The following is a 25,810-nucleotide window of genomic DNA, read 5'->3' as shown; positions in this document are numbered from 1 at the left end:
GGCTCGTCACAATACGCCAGTCACTACTCTGGATGAACTGTGGTATCGTGTTGAAGCTGCATGGGCAGCTGTACCTGTATACGCCATCCGAGCTCTGTTTGACTCAATGCCCAGGCGTATCAAGGGCGTTATTACGGCCAGAGGTGGTTGTTCTGGGTACTGATTTCTCAGGATCTATGTACCCAAACTGTGTGAAAATGTAATCACATGTCAGTTCTAGTATAATATATTTATCCAATGAATACCCGTTTATCATCTGCATTTCTTCTTGGTGTAGCAATTTAAATGGTCAGTAGTGTACTTAAAATTGTAGCAACCCCTATTTTTCATTGAAAACTTTTTCGAATTTCGCGCTGTGTCTTGGTTAAATGCAAATATGATGGGCATGCCGTCACGAAGCTGACATACGAAGATATAATAAAGGAAACACTGAAGTTCTGTCTGTACTATCGTTCGAGAATAACTGCAGGGGGAGCGTCTCGATTCTGTGAGCACAACCGGCTGAAAACGGGCGAACAACGTCGGCCTCCCCTTCCGAACGAACGAATGAACTCGCCCAGCGCTTCGGGCGGAAACTGGTCGCTGCGCACCCGCCAGCGTACCCTGCGCGGACTATAGTCGCGAACAGCCCTGCAGGTGGGTAGGGAGGCGGGGGCTGACCTGGGCGCGGCGAACAGCATCTCGGCGGGCAGGCCGGGCGCGCGTGGCTCGGGCCGCAGCGTCACCACGGCGACGCCGAGGGGGGCCAGCTCGCGGCGCAGGGCGGCGCAAGCACCCTCCACCGCGTACCGCGCCGCCGTCGTCGCCGCCAGCCCGGCTCCCGGCGGACTCGCCCCCACCGTCACCAGACGACCTGTCGCACAACACGCACGACTTTCTGTAGAGGAGTGACGTATGGCAAAATACACAGGTACATACAGGGTGCTACAAAAAGGTACGGCCAAACTTCCAGGAAACATTCCTCACACACAAATAAAGAAAATATGTTATGTGGACATGTGTCCGGAAACAATCTCCATGTTAGAGCTCATTTTAGTTTTGTCTACCTACACTCAATGGAGCACGTTATCTTGATTTCATACGGGATACTCTACCTGTACTGCTAGAACATGTGCCTTTACAAGTACGACAGAACATGTGGTTCATGCACGATGGAGCTCCTGCACATTTCACTCGAAGTGTTCGTACGCTTCTCAACAACAGATTCGCTGACCGATGGATTGGTGGAGGCGGACCAATTCCGTGGCCTCCACGCTCTCCTGATCTCAACCCTCTTGACTTCCATTTTTGGGGGCATTTGAAAGCTCTTGTCTACGCAAATGTAGATGCTCTTCGTGCTCGTATTGTGGACGGCTGTGATACAGTACGCCATTCTCCAGGGCTGCATCAGCGCATCAAGGATTCCACGCGACGGAGGGTGGATGCATGCATCCTCGCTAACGGAAGACATTTTGAACATTTCCTGTAACAAAGTGTTTGAAGTCACGCTGGTACGTTCTGTTGCCGTGTGTTTCCATTCCATGATTAATGTGATTTGAAGAGAAGTAATAAAATGAGCTCTGACATGGAAAGTAAGCATTTCCGGACACATGTCCACATAACATATTTTCTTTCTTTGTGTGTGAGGAATGTTTCCTGAAAGTTTGGCCGTACCTTTTTGTAACACCCTGTATAAGTTAATGTAACTTTTACTATTTGAGAGATAATTAACCAAATTTTCTATCTGTTTTTATTGTTATTGGTTATAATCTGGTCTTTTTTCAATGTTTTTATCAAATAATATGATCAGAACATTGCTGGATACTCTAAAACACATTATATCACAAGAAACATTTCTGCACAAGTAAACCTACACTAGGGATACACTTCGATTATGATCAACTTTGAACAAGTGTAGAACAAAATAATACACACATTTTTCTATACATGCCTATATAGTCGTTAAGTCGGTGAAAGAGCCCCTGAAAGAAACTGAGTTTAACATTTCTGAACAAATACCCTCAAATTGGTAACAGATATAAAAAAAGTCGAATAAAACTTCTATGGTTTTTGATGTATGTTGAAGGGGTGCTCCCAGATTTGTTGAGAAAGCATTTTCCTCTAAACCTCCTCCCACCTGCCGAAATTTTGTTTTCCATTTAGACATTTGACTAATAATAAAACATATAGCATCATTAACCACATTCAACTGTATATGACAAATGGTATTCCAAAGATGTATTTCCCAGAAATAATCTAGAAATTATCTTGATAACAGTATGAGCATCTCATATGTGTCTGCTCAATGACAATTGTTACGTTGGGTTATTTAGTAAGTATTTTCCAGATAAACGTATTCTAAACGTATATTCAACACACACACTCACACACACACACACACACACACACACGGGGTGTTCAAGAAGCCTCTCCGCAGTGCCGTATGATTGTTAGCCGCGCGTGCCGCATGTTTGTTCCCCTGCCTGGGTTACTTGCCTTCAAGTAGACACTCCCAACGTTCCACTGTTTCGTTTATCTCAGCCAACGTCAGTAGTATCGTTGGTGTGTGTCGTTCCGTGTCGCCGTGGAATTTTAACTTTATGTCCTTTGTTCGTTTGTTTCGTTTTTGTCACTGTTAAGACGCTAACCAGTGAAGAATGCGTGTTTTTAGTCGAACAAGTGTTCAAAGCTAGCAGTAAAGACACAGTTTCAGTTTGTCGAAGTTCGTCAAACATTTAATTCAGTTTCCCCGGAGAAAACACTCCCACATCGCGATACTGTGCGAGATTTGATTAACAAATTTCGAAGTACGGGTTCAGTGACAGATGCACCGAGAAGTGGTCGTCCTAGCGTTTTCTCTGAGGATAAATTACTCGATCCTTCCGATAAAATGTCCATGAGTCCGAATAAGTCAGTGAGAAAACTCGACCAGGAAATCGATGCCCACACACCTGTAAAGTTGAAATGGCTCTAAGCACTATCGGACTTAACATCTGAGATCACCAGTCCCCTAGATTCAGAACTACTTAAACCTAACTAACCTAAGAACATCACACACATCCATGCCCGAGACAGGATTCGAACCTGCGACCGTAGCAGCAGCGAGGTTCCGGACTGAAGCGCCTAGAACCGCTCGGCCACAGCCGCCGGCCAGCTGTGAGGAAAAAATTAGAACTTTTCCCATACAAAGTGACAGTCGTGCAAGAACTGAAAAATACTGATCATGGAAAGAGACTGCATTATTGTCAATGGTTCAAAAATTTCGGTCAACAAAATGGAAAGGATATTCTTGAGGAAACGTTTTTCACTGATGAGGCGTGGTTTCATTTATCCGTGTACATGAACTCGCAAAATTCTCGTATGTGGAGTACTGCAAGTCCATTGTGTATTCATGAGAAACCACTTCACTCTGTGAAAATAGGAGTTTGGATTGCAATTTCTAGCCTTCGGATTGTGGGTCCCATATTTTTCAACGAAACAATAAACGCACAACGATACTGCAGTGATATTCTGTACCCATTCATAGGAGAACTTGTGTTAAGTGAAATACTGAACGGTTATTTTCAACAAGAAGGGGCAACCGCGCATGCAGCTCGCGTTTCAGTGTCACTGCTTTCTGAAGTTTTTGGTGATCACATAATTTCACAGGGACTTTGGCCTCCACGATCGCCTGACCTAACACAACCTAACTTTTCTTCTGGGGTGCAGCGAAAGCAACTGTCTATAAAAACCGTCCCAAATTCATCGATTAATTGAAAACTGCAATATCCATTTTCACTGCTTCTGTTACAGCTTGTGTTTGGAAACATGATTAGACCAATTGAATTGTGTATTCTACATACGTGTACACACACAAGCGAGCGCGCGCGCGCGCCCGTGTGTGTGTGTGTGTAGAATACACATTTATAATATGTTTATCTGGGGAAGACGTACTAAATAACCCAACATGACAGTTTAGAATTATATTAACACCTTCAGCTGCTAACTGGCGTTGATATATATCAACGGGGACAGGTGAAAATGTGTGCCCCGACAGGGACTCGAACCCGGGGTCTCCTGCTTACACCGCAGACGCTCTATCCATCCGAGCCACAGAGGGCACAGAAGACAGTGCGACTGCAGGGAGGTATCCCTTGTCGCTTCCCGTGAGACCCACACTCCCACCTTGTATGTCCATACACTACATTCATACTGTTCCACCCCAACACACTCATTACTCGTGGAAGACATTCTTACCAAGTCTCTTAAGAGTTCGGGGAATATGTGTGCATCCGCACAGATGAAGAAAGTCTTGGCCGGTGTTACCCGAACTATATACTTATATGGATATGGTGTCTGTTCTTTCGGTTATGTCCGAAAGAACAGACACCATATCCATATAAGTACAACATGACAATTGTCATTGAAGCGGACACATATCAGATGCTCATACTGTATATTTTTAATTTTTAAGTTGCAACCTTTTCAGATTTAATTGCATTATGTTCAAAATTCTTTGTAGATTATTGCGGATCTGTGTAATAATGAGAAATGCGCAGAACGGTTCAGGTAAAAAAAATGCTGAATGCATTTTGTTATAGGGAGTTTCTAGCTCATTTCTGACAAATACGTTTTTGGAATACCACTTCATCATGTATGACTAAATGTGATATGAATGATGCTATATGCTTTTGCTATTAGTCGATTGTCAAAATGAAAAACGAAATAATGGGGAGATGGAATTTCGAAAAAAATGACTTTTGACAAATCTGTATGTACTATCGCAATGGACATTAAAATCCACAGGAAGTTTTTTTCTTTCATCTGTGTTACCATTTCAGCGTTAATCGTTTAGGGATATTAAACTAAATTTTTTTCAAGGGGTTGTTTCACCTCCCTAGCAGCCGTATGGGCTCGTACAACACTCTCTACACTATAACATAATATACAAAGTCGATCACAATCGAAGTGTATCCATTGTGTAAGTTTGTCAGTGGTTTCTTGTCACTTTCAAAATTATTCTTAGTAATTAGATAAACAAATCCGTGTAGCAGTTTGTTAACATCAGTCTCATACCTTTCGCTACACTTTTTTTTAAAATTTATGTGTGTGATATGTAGCAAATTTTAGTTGACAAAAATTTAAATGAATTTGACTGTAATGCATTTTGAAAAAATTTATACCATAGAAAGTGTGTGCAAAGTCTGTAGCAAATTTCATCTTTATATCGGCAATTCCTCAGTAGAAAATGTTCCTTGCACACTGAAAAATGAAAATTGCAGGACATGCAGAAAAATGTTTTATTCGTGGCTCGAACAGTCCACGGGTGTACTGCCGTTCCATAGTGTCCTACGGGCATAATATTTCGGCGATCAGACATGTCGCCATCGTCAGGTGCGCTGACGAACTGAGCTCCTGAGGGCGGGCGGCCGATTTAAATCCCCTCCCCCGGCGGGCCGCTCTCTTCGCCGTCCGCGCGAAGACGTGGGCGTCGGAATCTGTCGTAGCGTCGATGTGCTTGCTACGTCCGCCCTGGTCGCCAGTTCGTGCTTTTTGCTGAGAGTCTTCTTAACCCGTCATCGGCCGCCCGCCCTCAGGAGCTCAGTTCGTCAGCGCACATTTCTGATCGCCGAAATATTGTGCCCGTTGGACACTATGAACCGGCAGTATACCCGTGGACTGTTCGAGCAACAAATACGCCGGGAGAAACTGAAGAATAGCATGAACTTTTTGCAGTATCCTTCACTGACATTCAGGAAGTAGCATTACATACATCATCAATCTTGAAACTTCCAGGCAGATTAAAACTGTGTGCCCGACCGAGACTCGAACTCGCGACCTTTGCCTTTCGTGGGCAAGTGATCTACCATCTGAGAGTGAAAATCTCATTCTGGAAACATCCCCCAGGCTGTGGCTAAGCCATGTCTCCGCAGTATCCTTTCTTTCAGGAGTGCTAGTTCTGCAAGGTTCGCAGGAGAGCTTCTGTAAAGTTTGGAAGGTAGGAGACGAGATACTGGCAGAAGTACAGCTGTGACTAGCGGGCGTGAGTCGTGCTTGGGTAGCTCAGATGGTAGAGCACTTGCCCGCGAAAGGCAAAGGTCCCGAGTTCGAGTCTCGGTCGGGCACACAGTTTTAATCTGCCATGAAGTTTCATATCAGCGCACACTCCGCTGCAGAGTGAAAATCTCATTCTGGAATCATCAATCTTATTCAGTAGGTTTTCAGTGAAGCAAAATTAGTCAAATCCTAGCGTCATAAGGACCCTGAATGTTTGAGTGTTGCCATCAGGCCCTGCAGGCGAGCGCCGGTGCCCGCCACTCACCCTTGGCCTGCCTGAGCAGCGGCAGGAAGGCCCTGGCCGTCCTCAGGGCGCCCACCACGTTCAGCCGCAGCACCTGCTCCCACTGCGCCGAGCCCTGCGCGTCCAGCCGGCCGCGGCAGCACGACCCCGACGTGTTCACCACCGCCCACAGGCCTGCAACACGACACCACACACACACATATCTCACAGCTGTACCCGCAAACCACAAGGTCCGGGTTGTCAATCTACACTGAGTCAACAAAAGTCACGGGATGGCGGTATGCACATTGTGGTGTGCGTACTGTAAGACCTACGGTACACACACCATCAGATTATTTGACTTGTCGCTCTAACGAAGTAGGCGAGCGTCAGCAATATGTCTCGTGGTCTTATCGTGGCGTGTTTATCTTCTGCCGTTAGGTCACACGATAGAAATGCCACATGCATGCTTAGAGTAGCAGATTGACGGTGACCAACTTTAAACAGAACTTGATTAATTTTCGCACACATTTATTAAAATAAGAAAAAGCATAGAAATAACTTAACTTGGTTCTGGATGCTATTTACAACTGACAATCTGAAGTTCCTTTGGTCTTGGTACGTTAATCTTATTCTCACATATCTCTGATACTTGACAAAGTGTCTATACATTTGAGTTCATGGCTATGTACAGGATTATGATAATCTTATAAGGCGCAGACTGAAATTTGACTACAGATTAATGCAGACTGACGCAGACTGATGCAGACTAATGCAGCCTGACTAATCAGAGGTCTGTACACTCGTTATAATACCTCGCGCGTTCATGTATCACTGCGCGAGTGTGATCTGCGAGGAGAAAAGGATCACGTTAGCAGCAATCTCATTGTCTGCGTTACATATTAATACGCGGATCGGCGGAAGCAGAATTTGGTCCGTCTCTATGGCAGCGCCATCTCGTAGTGCGGAGACGGACGAGCGCTGCGCCTGCGCTGTTGTGGTTAGCGGGGCGCGCTCTAGTGGGAAAGTTGTCTACGCGCTGACTACGCGGAACTATGTACACAACACACATATACAGGGTGACAAGTATTTAAACCGACAAACTCTGGGAGGTTGTAGGGGACATCAAAACAAGTATTTTTCCCTAACGACATTTTTTCCTATGAGGAATATTTAAACCGGTAGAGGAAGATTTCTCTGGCGGCAAATTAATTAAGGGAGGTAGGACGCCAAACGGGCCGACTTGGAGCAGGAGAGTCACCACAGGACATTTTAATTTCCACTGTCTATAATTTTACAAATAAATTCATAAAACTTTGTCAGCACGACCAGGAAGGATTCAGGATTCACACTCATAGCAGAGGGGACTGATGACCATAGATGTTAAGTCCCATAGTGCTCAGAGCCATTTGAACCTCTTAGCAGAGGAAGTTCAAAAACATAACAAAACAAATTTTTTTTACATGTGAAATTTCATCGTTTTTTTATTTGGTATTGGCCGCATTTGTTGCTGTAGGTACACTTTTCTTCATAAATAACATAGATTCTTCGATTAATTTTGCACCGCATACAAACCATACTTACAGGTGTATGAAACTCTAGAATGTCCAAATCTGTTAAAAACTGTGCTAAAAATTGAGATAATTAACTATAAAATTCGAGTCTTCTCTAAACACGAAGTTTAAAACGTAACAGCCTACTCATTTTTCAATAGATTAAATAAGTTCTAGAGTTTCATACACCTGTAAGTATGGTTTGTAAGCTGTGCAAAGTTCATTGAAGAATCTCTGTTACTTATGAGGAAAAGTGTACCTATAGCAACAAATGCAGCCAACAGTAAGTGAAAAAATCATAAAATTTCACATTTAAAAAATATTATTTTTTAGTGTTTTTGAACTTCCACTGCTATGAGTGTGAATCCTGAATCGTTCCTGGTCATGCTGACAAAGTTTAATGAATTTATTTGTAAAAGTATAGACAGTGCAAATTAAAATGTCCTTTGGTGCCTCTCCTTCTCGAACTCGGCCCGTTTGACGTCCTACCCCCCTTAAAACAACAAACACTTTTCCATTTTTTATGGCCAAGAGACAACACATTAACACAACCCAATTTCAATTACAGTAGATTTTCAAAATTGCCTCCATTGACCTCCATCGACGCACTCGATGACTGAAATGTGCCGGCGCCCTGTCATGTTGGAACCACATGCGTTGTCTTGTAGGGAACGGGACGTCTTCCAGGAACTCTGGCAATGCTCTGGCGAGAAAATTGAAATAGTGCCTGCCATTTAATGGCCTAGGTAGCAGATACGGCCCAATTAAACAGTCCCCAACAACACCGACCCACACATTAACGAAGAACCGCATTTGATGAGCGCTAGTAACTGTAGCATGTGGGTTATCCTCACTCGGAAGATGTCAATTGTGCATGTTGAAGACTCCATCACGCCAGAACGTTGCTTCATCGCTAAACAACACAGAGGATGGAAATGTAGGATGCATTTCACACTGTTCCAGGTACCACTGCGAAAACTGGCCGTTGGCATCTCACAGCTTCCGGAGATGGTAAAATCTGATTTTGACTAAACCATGTATTTATTGATCGTATTTATGAATTTAAAATCTACTCATTAACAGGTATAATCTTACGTTACGGTTTAGCACAATAAGGGATGCAATACATGTGAGTTTTTTTGCTCTAAGACAATTTGGCACTCTCAGATAGTATTCGCAGGATATTTAGACTAGGGAAGGATTTTCGCTGATAGCTACTGTCAGATAATTACTTGCGAACACTTTCCGTAAGCATCTGAGAGTTATCCGGAAGCAGATGTCGGAAGCGTTTACAAATAGCAGGCTAAGAGAGTCGGTGAGTGCTGAAAGAGCTTTTTGGCGTAGTTCTGTGTGTGAAGGAAGAGATTGCAATGGAAGAGCGTCGGGCTGCAGATGCACTTTAATGGCTGTAGTGGAATAGAAAACAAATGTATATAACCACGTTCGTGATGTATAAGAGACTGGATTAAGCGGAAGAAAGATCCTGGAGGGTAGAATCTTAAACTGCTCTCGGACACTGCCGGCAAGCTAATTCACGCTGTTTACACGGCACGTATTTCTCAGAAAAGCCCTCTGAGAGTGGAAAACCCTATACGCAACACATTTTGCAGACTATATGTCCATATACCACTGTCTACCTACAAAATTATATCGTACGAAAAAAAGGACCACCACTGGTGTATCCTGAGAATGTCTTTATCACACGACAAGTTTCGGAGCCACATTGCTGCCATCATCAGACCTACTGCCGGAAGAGTATTTGATTTCCTTGGCGCATTTACTATAGCATCATTGTTAACTATCACACGTGGTCTAGCTGTCATCACTAGTCTATACTGTCTCCAACAGGACGACACGGTGTTGAATATAGACTCCTGATGACAGCTAGACCACGTGTGCTAGTTGACAATGATCCCACAGTAAATGCGCCAAGGAAATCAAATACTCTTTCGGCAGTCCTGGGCTGCCGAAACTAGTCGTGTGAACACCCTTAGGATTAGTGGTGGTACTTTTTCTCATATACACTATGTGATCAAAAGTACCGGACACCTACTTGAAACTGACTTACAAGTTCGTGGCGCCCTCCTTCGCTTATGCTGCAACTCAATATGGTGTTGGCCCACCCATAGGCTCGATGACAGCTTCCATTCTCACAGGCATACGATCAGTCTGGTGCTGGAAGGTTTCTTGGGGAATGGCAGCCCATTCTTCACGGAGGGCCGCGGTGGTCTAGCGGTTCAGGCGCTCAGTCCGGAACCGCGCGACTGCTGCGGTCGCAGGTTCGAATCCTGCCTCGGGCATGGATGTGCGTGATGTCCTTAGGTTAGTTAGGTTTAAGTAGTTCTAAGTTCTAGGGGACTGATGACCACAGATGTTAAGTCCCATAGTGCTCAGAGCCATTTGAACCATTTCTTCACGGAGTGCTGTACTGAGGAGAGGTATCGATGTCGGTCGGTGAGGCGTGGCACGAAGTCGGCGTTCCAAAACATCCCAAAGGTGTTCTATAGGATTCAGGTCAGGACTCAGTGCCGGCCAGTTCATTACAGGGATGTTATTGGCGTGTAACCACTCCGCCATAGGCCGTGCGTTATGAACAAGTACTCGATCGTGTTGAAAGAAGCAACCGCCAACCCCGAATTGCTCTTCAACAGTTGGAAGCAAGAAGGAGCTTAAAACATCAATGTAGGCCTGTGTTGTGATAATGCCACGCAAACCAAAAAGGAGTGCGAACCTCCTCCATGAAAAACACGACCACACCGTAACACCACCGCCTCCGAATTTTACCGTTGGCACTACACACGCTGGCAGATGACGTTCACTGGGCATTCGCCATACCCACACCCTCCCATCGGATCGCCACATTCTGTACCGTGATTCTTCACTCCACACAACGTTTTTCCACTGTTCAATCGTCCAGTGTTTACGCTCCTAACACCAAGCGAGGCGTCGTTTGGCATTTACCGACTTCTTGCGTGGCTTATGAGCAGCCGCTCGACCATGAAATCCAAGTTTTCTCACCTACCGCCTAACTGTCATAGTACTTGATGTGGATCCTGGTGCAGTTTGGAATTCCTGTGTGATGGTCTGGATAGATGTCTGCCTATTACACATTACGACCCACTTCAACTGTTGGCGGTCTCTGTCAGTCAAAAGATGAGGTCGGCCTGTACACTTTTATGCTGTACGTGTCCCTTCACGTTTCTATTTCACTATCACACCGTAAACAGTGGACCTAGAGATGTTTAGCAGTGTGGAAATCTCGCGTACAGACGTATGACACAAGTGACACCCAATTACCCGACTACGTTCGAAGTCCGTGAGTTCCACGGAGCGCCCCATTCTGCTCTCTCACGATGCCTAATGAGTACTGAGGTAGCTGATATGGAGTACCTGGCAGTACGTGGCAGCACAATGCACCTAATATGAAAAACGAATGTTGTTGAGGGTGTACGGATACTTTTGATCAGGTGGTGTGTACCATAAAGTGAACTCCCTCGTCGATGCAGTAAGATGGACATTCATAAATTAAAATTACATCATTCTACGACGCGCAGTTCAGCAGATAAGATGTCATAAACATTGAAATGTCTTAAAACCTAGCGTTTTTCAAATTACCCAAACTAGAGTCATCTAGTGTTTGATAATGACAGCACTTACCGACTTTCATCGAACTTTAGACATAATTTCAAACCTTTTCTAAGCTTTTCGTTGTTTATAGCCCTACAAAATGAGGAACGGAGAGGTTTATCTGTCACTGAATGTTTGGGTTGATGCTGCGGTAAAACTTCAGAGTGAGGCAGGACGTTTGCATGGAATTATATTCTTAAACTGCAATTTAATGACTCTGCTTTCATAACTTAATTTTGTTACGATCAAGCCAAAAATAAATGGTTCGACACTATGCACTGTTTGCACAGCGCCAACAAGCTCTTACATAAACATCAGAAGCGGTTAGTTTTTTGCATTACCATTTTTGGGTTTGACTTTTTCATGAGCGTCTGGGTGAATAATCCGACACTAATAAACGCAACAAAATTAGGGTTTTCAGTCTTCAACCCTTAAGGTTTTACAAGCTTGACTTCAAATATTTAACACGTTAACTCACCGGTAAAGTAATCAGACGTCTGAAACTGTTTTATACATGGGAGTTCGACCCTTTAAAGAATCGGAGAGGGGGGCGGGGGAGTTACTGTTGTTAAGCACAAAATAGGCACAGATACAGAAAAATGATGAAAGTAAAAAATTTAACGCATACTACATTTTCGCTGTTATGCAGTAAAACTGCAACATCAGGAAGGCCTATAAGTTTACTTTTTTACTACTGACTGTATTCGCGACATGTTTTTCAGACAGTATTCATATATACCACTAAGTGTACCAGCAACATTATATCACTGTACGACACATAGTTCAGGAGATGACGTCATAAATATTGAACTGCGTGAGAATGAAACTGCAGGGTGAAATTTGCAAGAGATACAAGTGGAATACGTCTACAAATACGTGTGAAATACGTTAAATATTTGTGAAATATGTTTGACACGTGCGTACACAGGGAAAGCCACGGGTGATAAACGCATCCTAAACCCTTGGAACGATCTCGGTGAAGTTTGGTAGACATATTAGTAACGATGTGGAAAAAATACTGGGGGGGTAACAAGCACCAGCCTCCTCTTGGGGTGGCGGTAATAACGTGGAGAGAGAAGGGAGAGGAGGGAGAGGAGGAGATATACTGAGAGTGAGTGGGAAGCAGAAGATGGGCACAGAAAGGGAGAAGCGGATGAACAAAGAGAGGAGGAGGTGAGGGGGAAATGGATGGAAAGAGGTGACAGGAGGTAATGGACAGAGAAATGAAAGAGGAGATGGACAGAGAGAGGAGGAGGAGAGATGGGTACAGTGGACAGAGAGTTGTGGTGGAGATGGACAGAGGTGTGGGGAGGGGAGGAAAGAAGGAGGTGGACAGAGGAGGTGGGGCGAAGAAGGGGCTGGACAGAGGGGGGTGGGGTGGGGGGGGAAGGGGAATATGGAGAGAGGGGGGGGGGAAGGAAGGAGATGGACTTAGAAGATTGGACTAGGTACTTACCCAGGCAGTAGCACATACCCAGCTAATTAGAAATGAGGAAACCTAAACCATGCTGAACATTCCTTCCTATTGCACAACCGCTGCATAAGCACTCGTTGTTATTGGCTGTTGCTGAGATCTGACTGTTGCTCTGAGAATAACCAATAGCTAAAGCTGTCGTTGCCAGAGTGTTCAATAAGACACATTTGATGCTTTAATGCAAGATACAGCACACCATACGAATGAACGTAGTTTGAATGGATGTACTGTATTGTTATTTTTATTGTATTTTATGGTTTTATAGACAAGATAAGCGTTTGTTCTTGGTTCTCAAATGGTGTCTTGAAATTTCCATTGAAACTAAACACGCCTTGTCTGTGTTTTGTCATGTGCTGATATACGCATCATAAAAAGTTTTGCATCACCTCGGTTTCGAGAGTTTCGGAACCTATACAGAAAATTTGAATACATATCAACATAAACATCATTTCCACCCTTTTTATTGCTCATGAAAACCACATATTGCATGTTGTACCATCATACAGCGAGACCTTCAGAGGTGGTGGTCCAGATTGCTGTACACACCGGTGCCTCTGATACCCAGTAGCACGTCCTCTTGCATTGATGCATGCCTGTATTCGTCGTGGCATACTATCCACAAGTTCATCAAAGCACTGTTGGTCCAGATTGTCCCACTCTTCAACGGCGGTTCTGCGCAGATTCCTCGGAGTCGTAGGTGGGTCACGTCGTCCATAAACAGTCCTTTTCAATCTATCCCAGACACGTTAGATAGGGTTTAGGTCTGGAGAACATGATGGTCACTCTAGTCGAGTGATGTCGTTATCCTGAAGGAAGCAAATCACAAGATGTGCACGACGGGGGCGCGAATTGTCGTCCATGAAGACGAATGCCTCGCCAATATGCTGCCGATATGGTTCCACTATCGGTCTGAGGATGTCATTCACGTATCGTACAGCTGTTATAGCGCCTTCCGCGATCACCAGCGGTGTACGTCGTCCCCGCATAACGCCATCCCAAAACAGCAGGGAACCTCCACCTTGCTGCCCTCGCTGGACGGTGTCTAACGCGTTCAGTCTGACCGGGTTGCCACCAAACACGTCTCCGACGATTGTCTGGTTGAAGGCATATGCGAAACTCATCGGTCAAGAGAACGTGATGCCAATCCCGAACGGCCCATTCAAAAATGGTTGAAATGCCTCTGAGCACTATGGGACAACATCTGTGGTCATCAGTCCCCTAGAACTTAGAACTACTTAAACCTAACTAACCTAAGGACATCACACACGTCCATGCCGGAGGCAGGATTCGAACCTGCCACCGTAGCGGTCGCGCGGTTCCAGACTGAAGCGCCTAGAACCGCACGGCCACACCGGCCGGCAAACGGCCCATTGGGCACGTTGTTGTGCCCATCTGTACCGCGCTGCCTGGTGTCGTGGTTGCAGCGATGGCCCTCACAATGGACGTCGAAAGTGAAGGTGCGCATCGTGCAGCCTATTGCGCTCAGTTTGAGTCGTAACACGACGTCCTGTGGCTGCACGACGTCCTGTGGCTGACTTTGCTGTCAGGGTTCCTCCTAGCCTAATCCGTAGGTAGCGGTAATCCACTGCAGTAGTAGCCCTTGGGCGGCCTGAACGATGCATGTCATCGACAGTTCCTGTCTCTCTGTATCTCCTCCACGTCCGAACAACATCGCTTTGGTTCACTCCGAGACGCCTGGACACTTCTCTTGTTGAGAGCCCTTCCTGGCACAAAGTAACAATGCAGACGCGATCGAACCCAGGTGTTGACCGTCTAGGCATGGTTAAACTACAGACAACACGAGCCGTGTACCTCCTTCCTGGTGGAATGACTGGAACTGATCGGCTGTCAGACCCCCCTCCGTCTAACAGCCGCTGCTCATGCATGGTTGTTTACATCTTTGGGCGGGTTTAGTGACATCTTTGAACGGTGAAAGGGACTGTGTCTGTGATACAATATCCACAGTCAACGTCTATCTTCAGGAGTTCTGGGAACCGGGGTGATGCAAAACTTTTTTTGATATGTGTATGTTAGTAAAGAGCTGTGGCAGATTTCTTGCTGCGTGCTCTTGAATCTGTTGAAAGTCGCCATGCTTTTGGAGGTTCGTTCGCCGATGTCCCCAGTGTCTCTCCAGCTCCATGTCGTGTAGCTGAAACTTTCTACAGTATTCAGAATGACTAGAAAGAGTAATGTTTACGTTCGAGTTTCACCTAATTGTATCTCAGAGATGAACATTCGTTTATTTCATCCTTGAATACAACTTTTACTCTTACCTTCCAGTTGTTCAAAAATGGTTCAAATGGCTCTGAGCACTATGGGACTCAACTGCTGAGGTCATTAGTCCCCTAGAACTTAGAACTAGTTAAACCTAACTAACCTAAGGACATCACAAACATCCATGCCGGAGGCAGGATTCGAACCTGCGACCGTAGCGGTCTCGCGGTTCCAGACTGCAGCGCCTTTAACCGCACGGCCCTTCCAGTTGTAGTACGTAATATTCACAATTATAAGTTCTCTTCGTCTTTACCAGGGCAAGAAGAAAATCGGAGTCATCAACATTACATTCAACAACCCCTTATGCAAGGGGTAACGTATTCGGTTCCTACACACAGCACAGTGTCTGTCACAATCACTTCCGCAGTCAAATGTTATATTACACTACCAAATATGAGACGAAGGATCACGAGAGGATACTGAACGGGAAACTGTTTCATAAAAAATGAAAAACACGATGGCCATTTACTGTAATCGCATTTACCGAGTCACAGGAGAAGCTTTCTAGAAGCGGCAAAAGGGGGGAACGAAATATGCGGAGAGAAATCAAGTTTTTTCGCTTAAAGTAAGCGAGTAGCTGAAATCTGGAAGTGTGTTTATTAACGACACGTCACCAAGCCGGTTTGCCGCGAAAGCTTGGAGACACCGACTGTCCGGCAACATACAGGCGCACCGGCCACGAAAGCGGTGTGGAGTGTCGTAGCCCAAATAACTAAACACCTCACACAAGATCTGGGTCGACTTCTTCATCCATACCTGCAGACCAGTGTGAGGTACATGGCACAGCTTACTTCGCATTAGTCGTTCTTCCCGTTGTGCTCGTCTATGGGACACGCGAAGAATGATTTAATCTCTCTCTGCGCGCAGTAATTTAATATACTACGTACAGAAGATTGATGTAGTTTTAAGCGCTTGTAATCTACACATATAACTGACATTCCAGCGGAGAGTTTCTGTACTACACATTCTTTAAAGACTCGAATTCCCATGTACAAAACAGCTTCAAACGCCTGATAACTTTTTAAATAAGTTAATGTGTTAAATACAATGAAGAGCCAAAGAAAGTGGTACACCTGCCTAATATCGTGTAGGGCCCCCGCGAGCACGCAGAAGTGCCGCAACTCGGCGTGGCATGGGCTCGACTAATGTCTGAAGTAGTGCTGTAAGGAATTGACACAATGAATATCCTGCAGGGCTGTCCATAAATCCGTAAGAGTACGAGGGGGTGGAGATCTCTTCTGAACAGCACGTTGCAAGGCATCCCAGATATGCTCAGTAATGTTCATGTCTGGGAAGTTTTGTGGCCAGCGGAAGTATTTAAACTCAGGGGAGTGTTCCCGGAGCCACTGTGTAGTCGACCAGTAGAGTGCTACCATGCGGGCATGAAGGCCCTTCCAGTAAGGTGGTGGTGTGTTGTACTGGCACCCTGAATAAAACCAACCTGCGTTCATAAAAGAAACGCCTTGCTGCTTTACTTATTGAACGTACCTCGTACGATTAACAACCTAGTGCTGAGAGTCCCATCGACCTGCGCATTTGGAATCTATGAAAACTGTAATTACGACCTTTCACAAGCTAGTACGTGCTCTGATTGTCCCTACAGAACGTTTCTTTAAATCGTCGGATGCAACACTTACCTAATAATGTGCCACTTGGTTGGTATGCACACAGGACGTGAATAAAGAAATTAAAATTCCGGACCGATAATGGTGAGGTCATGTTTAGAAACCCAGCCAGCAAAATAGAAATTTCATAGTCCTGGCAAATGTCGGCGTTTGTTACGTGAAAGGAATATTGGCTGTCTCAGATGGCGAAGAAGGGCAAATATCGCCTCGCTAAAAGGAAGGAGGGGGAAAAATAGTAGGAAAAGAAGGCGCAGGTCTAGATTCCAGCAGCCGGCAGAACTTGTTTGGGAAACCGCCGGCAGGTGATCGCGTATCCCATTAAAGCTAATGCGCGCCTGGCGCCGTTCCCGAAGGCCACGCGGTGCGTCAGGCAGCCAACCACCGCCACCATTCTAATGCCTCACTCAGCACGTCGGTTTGACTTCGTTATTTCTGGCAGAGCGCGTTTACTGTTCGGAGGAAGGCGGATACGGCACACTTTGCTATACGCAGTTTTCATAACGGGATTTCTGGAAGCACGGTGCAGTTCAGTTGACGATTCGTGTACAGTTCACTGCGGTTCTTAAATATTCAAGACGTTTCGGACTTCTCAGTCATTTTCGAGCGTAAAACACAGCAGTCTTCACCTGACAATGCCGAAGAGGAATTTGTCCGAAATCTCGTGGGTATTCAACCATTTGAGACTCCTGGAAGCTCGCGGTAATTTTATGAGTTTAGATCGCCGGCAGACCAGGTGTTGACTGTAAATTTTTTTATATTATCAATCTTCATTCTGATGCGTCGCTCCAAAATACCAGCTCTTTGTCAAAATCTTGTTTATTTATTTACTAATACAGAAACCCAGCAATGCTCGGGTATTTACTTATAGCTGTACGTCTACGCCCGTACCACGCAGTTTCTAGCCTTGTGCTTGAAATTTATGACGTAATATCTCCTGGACTACGTGTCGTACAATGACATAATATTTTAAGTACATTAAGCGACATATCTGCATTCGTCTGCGAAAGTTATTGCAAACAGATTTAAGTAGCAAAGAAGTATCAAATTTAAACGCCCTGCATGGTACGGCAGTTTTTCAAGCAACACATTATTTATGAAGTCTTTTCCTGAACGATGAGGCGTACAATGACATAACTGTGCATTTTCATTCAGTGCTATATCTCCATACTGTCTGCAAAGTGTGTTGCGAATATAGTTGATAGTGAAGGAGTAATACACCGGGATGACAAACGTCGTGGGATACCTCTTAATTTCGCGTCGGACCTCCTTTTCCGCTGCCTAGTGCGTCAGCGATGTACTTGGGGGCAACATCATGGAGATGGAAGACGATGTAGATGAAGATGAAATGGGAGTTGGACGGTCACGCCCCATTACAGCTGTTGGACGTCGTAGGCTGGGCAGACTGGTAAGACAGGACAGGCGGCGCCTTTTGGCGGAACTAACACCACACTGTAATGCAGGGCAGAGTACAGGTGTGCACTGAACACACGGTGCACCGAACAGGGCTAATAATGTGCCTCCCCAGCCTGTGACGCAACCGTGTGCCAGTGTTAACAAAATGGTTCAAATGGCTCTGAGCACTATGGGACTTAACATCTGAGGTCATCAGTCCCCTAGAACTTAGAACTACTTAAACCTAACTAACCGAAGGACATCACACACATCCATGCCCGAAGGAGGATTGGAACCTGCAACCATAACGGTGCGCGGTTCCAGACTGAAGCGCCTAGAACCGCTCGACCAGAACGGCCGGCCCGGTGTTAACACCACGACATCTTCAACTACGACTGAAATGGACACGTCGCCATCGGCACTGGACGTTCGCGCAGTGGCAGAGCGCTGCACGGTCTGATTAATCCCGACACGTTCATGCCGATGAGAGGGCGTGGATCCGTCATCTCCCTGATGGACAGCTCCTTGATACCTGTACTGTGGGGTGGAGGAAAGCTGGCGGCGGCTCTGTTACGATCTGGGGAACATTCACATGGGCACCCATAGGTCCAGTGGAGCTAGTAAAAGGCACCATGACGGCCAAGATCATACACTGGTTGCAGACCGCGTACACCGCTTCATGACGATCATGTTTCTGGACGGCGTGACAATTTTCAACAAGGTAACTGGCCATGTCACAAGGCCTGAAATGTGATGGAGTGGTTCAGGAAAGACAGTGCCGAGTTCCAGTTGATGTGCTAGCCCTCTAACTCACCAGGTCTGCACCCGATCGAACGTATCTGGGATGTGATTAAACGTGGCATCATAGCTCATCGCCCCCACCTCGGAATTTACGGGAATCAGGTAACTTGTGCGCGCAGAAGTGGTGCCATCTCCCTCCAGCTACCAACGCCTCATTTCTTCCACGCGACGGCGCTTCGCCGCTGTTACCCGTGCCAAAGGTGGACATACCGGCTATTAGGTAGGTGGTTATAATGTTCTAGGTGATCAGTTTATTTCGCAGACAGTATTCACATATGCACCTGAACGTACTGGTGATAGGCAAAATAATGTGAACACCTGTACTTAGTTGGGAATGGTTTACTAATATAGGGTTGGATCCCCGTTTGCCAGGAATACGGCTGCGATTCATCTTGGAATACTGGCATGTAATGTTTGTGTAGTCTCCAGTGGACTGTTATACCACTCTTCGATCAGAGCCTCGTCTAACTACTGTAGTGACGAGGGAGGCGGAAATCTGCTCCGGAGTCTTGAGTCCAACACCGCCTAAAAGGGTTCGATGATGTTCAAGTCCAGTATCAGTGCAGGCCAGGGAAGATGCTGTGGTTCAGCTGCATGCTCCTGATACCATGTCCTGTGAATTTGTGCATTATTGTCCTGAAATATGACATGACTGTTGGGGAACAACATTTGGTCATCGGGTGCACCTGATCACCTAAAATGCTCACATAATCGTTGGCTGTAACACGGCCCTTGAGACTAATGATGGGACAAGCAGAATACCATGATATGGCTCCCCACACCATCACACTTCCACCTCCATGCTTAACAGTAGGAATCAAGCAGGCGGGATTGTAGGGTTCTTTTGGCGTTCTCCAGGGACGTAATTCGGTGCTCTCCGATACACACGATCGAACAGCGGAGGAGTGGTACTCAAGCGCCAACTTTAGGTTACAATATCTCCGGATGTAATTAACATTTTACAATGCAACAAACGGCATTGATTACGTATTTGTTTATATGTTCAGATGTGCTCTCAAAATTAGCGGGGTTCCATTTAAAAAAACGTAGGTTTGTGTTAAAAAACATACTTCAGTGCATTTTCTTATGGTTTGTATTAACCAATTACACTAGCCCATCTCCTCACGTTCGGTCTGTGGAATCGATTCGTCAGTATTTGATGTGGTTTACGAAGTATATCCAGCGGTAATGTTAGGTGACTCACCTTGTATACTGTGTTTTGTCAAAGTTTAATGAGAGTCCATTTGCAGAGAACCACTCAATGATTTCCTGAAAAACATCGTTTACAATTTCACCAGTTACTTCTTGTCTGTCGGGTGTGATAGCTATACTTGTATCATCGGCAAAAAGTACCAGCGTTGCATCTTCGTGAATATAGAATGGCAAGTCATTAATATATATTAAGAACAGCAGAGGACCCAAGACCGAACCTTGCGGCACCCCATTCTTGATTGTTCCCCAGTTTGAGAAATCACCAGTTTTTTGCATATGATGTGGTTTATTTCAATGTACAATGTACATGTAATTAAACAGATCAGTATGTGTGGTCATGTACGCGTATTAGTTGTAAGGAAACTGGAAAACAGTAATTCTAGACAAAGCTGTAGACAAGTGTACTTCCATATCTCCATAAGTTGGCTTCTCCGACACGAGGTTCCCTACCTCAAATTGTTCAGTGAAGCATTCTCTACGTCCTGTTACCTTTTTGCACGCTCTTACGGAAACACTCTGCACACGCATTTCCCAGCTGTAAGACATGTCTTACTCTGTTAAACATTAACATAAGATTACACTTTTTTTTATTATACAGGTCTAGTTCTGAAGGACCAAATTGAGGCGCAAATCTCCAAGGTCATGGAACGTGCCAGTACATAAAATAAAATGTTTATGAACCCAAAAAAGACAATCCGTAAGTATATATAAACGCAATAACAATACAGGGTGTCCCATTCAAATCTCCGTGATTTCAAGGACCTCGGAGAGAAAAACCACAGTAGATACAACAATTAAAAATGCACCTCATTGTAGAGCATCTCAAAGAATTTATATTCTCGCGTCAGAAGTGCCAAGTATCGTCGCCAGAGTGCAGCATGGTCGCATGAAATGAAAATGGCGACTCCATAGCAGTCCGTGCAGGCAGTAGTGTGGTTTGCAGAAACAAAATCGCCGATTATTGTCCAAAGAAATTATCGTCGTGTATGAATGTGATCCACCTGATGTGAAAACAATTAAGGAATGGTATAGGAAGTTCGTGGCAACAGGAAGTGTTCTGAAACATTCTGGCGGTGCATGCTACGGAGTTTCAGAAGAGACAGTGGAGGACATCAGACAAACGTTTCTCAAAAGTCTACGTAAGTCAATTCGTCAAGCATCTAGGCAACTTGATGTACCTCGACCAATATTGCATAGCGTAGTTCACCAGCATCTTCGTACGTGTGCTTTCGAAGTGCAAATTCTGCAACATGTGTCGCCGAACGACAAACCACGCCGACAACAATTTGCCGCGGATATGCTACAGCGTACTGAAATGGATGCCAGTTTCCTGTAAAGATGGTTATTCTCCGATGAGGCAACCTTTCGTTTATCAGGAAGGGTTAATGTTCGGATTTGGGGTTCGCAAAATCTGCACATTGTCATTGAACATGTTCGTGATAGCCCTAAACTAAACATCTGGAGTGGGCTTATGCACGACAGAATTGTTGGACCGTTCTTCTTTGCGGAACAAACAGTGAATGGGTCAGTGTATCTGGACATGTTGGAGCAGTTTGTGTACCCTCAGATACAAGACTTGCAACCCAACATCATCTTTCAACAAGGTGGAGATCCGCCGCATTGGTCAACGACTGTTCACAAGTTCCTGGATAGGAAATTTCCCAATCGTTGGATCGGACGCGGAGGACCCATTAACACATTCACCCGACATTACGCAGCTTGATTTCTTCCTGTGGCTATTCGTGAAGGACCGCGTGTATGCGACCAAAGTGGAGTATCAGGCCTACATTACGACATATTATCACTAATGCGACTGCAACAATAACAGAGGAAATGTTACAAAGAACTTGGCAAGAAATTGAATGTAGATTCGATATTCTTCGTGTTACAAATGGTTCACATGTAGAGGTGTACTGATGATAAATAAATAAATTCTTTGAGATGCTCTACAATGTGGTGCATTTTTCATTGTCGTATCTACTGTGTTTTCTTCCTGGGTCTTTGAAATCAGAGACGTTTGAGTGGGACACACTGTATAACACAGAAATCAGCTTAATTTTTCAAGGAACTCCTCGACAGAATAGGATTGTCCATGATTAAACTCTCGAGTTTCGATTTGAAAGCCCGTGTGTTACTGCTAAGATCTTTGAATTCTTGTGGTAACTTACTGAAAATGGATGCAGTGTTATACTGCACACCTTTCTGCACAAGAGTCAAACAAGTGCGATCCAAATACAGATTGAATTTCCGCTTAGTGTTAACTGAGCGAAAGCTGCTAATTCTTGGGAATAAGTTCACACCGTTATCAAGAAACGATAGTAGAGAATGTATATAATGTCAGAACACCCACACTAATGAACAGGGGTCGAGAAGAGGTTCGTGACTTACACCACCTATTGCCCGCCCGTCCGTTGCTGAGCCAAAAATATCCTTTGAGAATGGGAAGAGTTACCCCAAAATATAATACCATACTTCATAAGAGAATGAAAGTAAGCAAACGAGACTACTTTCCGTGTCGAACTATCACTCACTTCAGATACCGTTCGAATAGTAAAAATGGCAACATTAAGTCTTCGAACAAGATCTTGTACGTGCACTTGTCACGACCGTTTACTACCTATATAAACACCTAGAAATTTGAACTGTTCAGTTTCACTAATCACATGGCCATTCTGTGAAATAAAAACGTGAAGTTTTGTGGAGTTGTTCGCAGAAACTGTAGAAACTGAATCTTTATGTGAGTCAGCATTTGAATCTTTATGTGAGTCAGCATTAGTTTTTTTTTTTTTTTTTTTTTTTTTTTTTACAAGCCATGAACTTATGTCATGAACTGCACTATTTGAAACAGAGCCAATATTGCAGACAACATCCATTACTACCAAGCTAGTGACATCAGCAAACAGAAATGTTTTAGAAACACCCGTAATAACAGAGTGCATATCGTTTACACTGAAGAGGCAAATAGACCGGTACACCTGCCTAATACCGCGTAGGCTCTCGCGATCACGCAAAAATGCCGTAACACAACTTGGCATGAACTTGACTAATGTATGAAGTAGTGCTGGATGTAACAGACACCATGAATCCTGTAGGGCTGTTCAAAAAATGGTTCAACTGGCTCTGAGCACTATGGGACTTACCTTCGGAGGTCGTACGGTTCCAGACTGTAGCGCCTAGAACCGCTCGGCCACCCCGGCCGGCCATGTAGGGCTATCCATAAATCAGTAAGAGTACGAGGGAGTGGAGATTTCTCCTGAACAGCACGTAGGAAAGCATCCCAGATATGCTGAGTAATGTTCATGTCTGGGGAGTCTGGTAGCCAGCGGAAGTGCTTAAACTGTGAGTGTTCCTGGAACCACCCTGTATTCTGGACGTGTGTGGTGTTGCATTGTCCTGCCACCTGTCAGAGTCTTATCGCCACCTGTCAGAGTCTTATCCAGACGTATCAAGGGCCCCATATCACTCCAGTTGCACACGCCCCACACCATTACAGAACCTCCAGCAGCTTGAACAGTCCCCTGCTGACATGTAGGGTTCATGGATTCATGAGGTTGTCTCCATACCGGTACCCTTACATCCGCTCGATACAATTTGAAGAGAGACTTTTCCGACCAGGCAACATGTTTCCAGTCAACACCAGTCCAATGTCGGTGTTGACGGGCCCAGGCGAGGCGTACAGTTTTTTGTCGCGTCGTGATCAAGGAGTTCATCCAACTGCCCTTCGGCTCCGAAAGCCCATATCGATGATGTTACGTTGAATGGTTCGCACGCTGACAGTTGTTGAAGGCCGAGCATTGAGATCTGCAGCAATTTGCGGAAGGGTTGCACTTCTGTTACGTTGAATAATTCTCTTCACTCGTCGTTGGTCCCGTTCTTGCAGATCTTTTTCAGGCCACAGCGATGTCGGAGATATGTTTTTTTTTTTTTTCGAATTCCTGATATTCATGGTAAACCCGTGAAATGTGAAACGTCCCCTTAGAAAAATTAATGAATCACTGTGCTGATAAACCCCTTACGTTATTTGATTTTGAAACAGCTGAGCAAAACTGAACGTACTCAGACATTTCTCTCTTTACTTATTCTGATCATCACTAAACTGACACAATATCTTTAGCGCAACGCAACCTGACTTTCAACAATCCCTACAAAAAAATGACGCTGACTAACAATAACCTATACCTTTCATGAATCGCTTACCTCACAAAAATCTTCATTACTCGAACTAGTGCAATACAGCGAGCGCCAATACTGCCAGCTAAATAAAAGATTCTAACTACTGAAGTCACTAACTACTGATAGGCATAGTTAGAAAATGAAAGGTTTTGATAAAGAACAAACAATGTATTTACCTTAATAGTGTTCAAATGTCATCATATATACATCAGTTCATGACATACAGTCTTACAGATTTACTGTCTGATTGGCACACGTCTAGATCATCGGCTCTCCAAACTCCGCCATCTCACTCCCCACCATCCACCACTGCTGGCGGCTCACCTCCAACTGCACGACGCTACGCGCTGTGCGCATCCAACTGCCCAACACTACAATAGCGACTATTCCAACAATGCCAACCAGCCACAGACTTCACACAACACAGTTAGTGATTTTCATATAGAGCGCTACGTGGCGTTACCAACATAAAAACCTTAACAGCCTACTTACAAATGGTCGTACAGGAAAATCCCCATTTCATCGCTAACTCGGAGATGCTGTGTCCCATCGCTCGTGCGCCGACTGTAAGACCACGTTCAAACTCACGTAAATCTTGATGATCAGACATTGTAACAGTATTGTCGACTGCAGCGCCGTATTCTACCTGTTTGTATCTCTCGGTATCTGAATACGCATGCCTATATCATTTCTTTGGCGCTTCAATGTAACTGCTTTGGTAACATTCTCCACAGACATTAAATCATTTGGTAGAGCATTTCATAATAGGGCAGGTAAGTGCAAGGTATTAGTGGCATTTGGTAACTTGTGACTGTATTGCCCCAGGCTGTGACGTAAGAGGTTTCTGACTCGGGCAGTGGTCCGAGCAGCTTCGCCGGCGGCAGGTGCAGCCGCCCGTCCTTGCGACCTCGCGCCGCGGGAAATGAGCAGGAAAAGGAACAGGAAAAAAGGAAACCTCCGCGGCGGACGCGCCCTCGGCAAGGACGCCTCCCACCAGCGGACACCAGACACCTGCTACTGTCGGCACTGGAGACAGGGAGTCCCAGCAGACGCCGGGAGAATCACCGGCCATGCTTCTCTTTCTGAAGTGAAGACGTCTAATCTCTCGTCGATGGAATCTCTCGTGCGACCAAATACCGTGACATTTTAATCCTTGATAACCACCATTCTTATCCGTCATCTATGACAGATCATTGGAACGGCGGAAAGTTCCGCGGGACTGGAAGAAGGCCCAGGTCATAGCAACCTATAAAAAGGGTAGAAAATCGGATGCACATAATTACCGGCCAATTTCACGGACATCGATTTGTTGTCGAACCATGGGACATATTTTGTGTTCAGACATAATGACCTTTGAGAAGCTTATCTGCAGAAACAAAGACGGTTTTAGGAAACAGCGGTCATGCGAGACACAGCTGGCCCTCTTTGTGCATGATATACA

At 45.1% G+C, this 25,810-nt stretch overlaps 1 protein-coding gene across 2 annotated transcripts in view; it reads right to left on the bottom strand.

Annotated features, from left to right (window-relative positions):
- Window positions 1–25,810, bottom strand: part of LOC126210321 (uncharacterized) — a 423,726-nt gene that overhangs the window by 10,938 nt on the left and 386,978 nt on the right. For both annotated transcript variants that reach the window (XM_049939519.1, XM_049939520.1), the window contains 2 exons: window positions 6,281–6,433; window positions 661–853 (listed from right to left, as the gene is read on the bottom strand). In XM_049939519.1, coding sequence (XP_049795476.1) covers window positions 661–853; window positions 6,281–6,433 — 346 coding nt within the window. The remainder of the gene's footprint in view (window positions 1–660; window positions 854–6,280; window positions 6,434–25,810) is intronic.

The sequence above is a fragment of the Schistocerca nitens genome, chromosome 10 (assembly GCF_023898315.1).
Source record: "Schistocerca nitens isolate TAMUIC-IGC-003100 chromosome 10, iqSchNite1.1, whole genome shotgun sequence".
Classification (NCBI taxonomy): Eukaryota; Metazoa; Arthropoda; class Insecta; order Orthoptera; family Acrididae; genus Schistocerca; species Schistocerca nitens.
The sequence above is the reverse complement of the archived record's forward strand: the minus strand, read 5'-3'. Positions and strand labels throughout refer to the sequence as shown.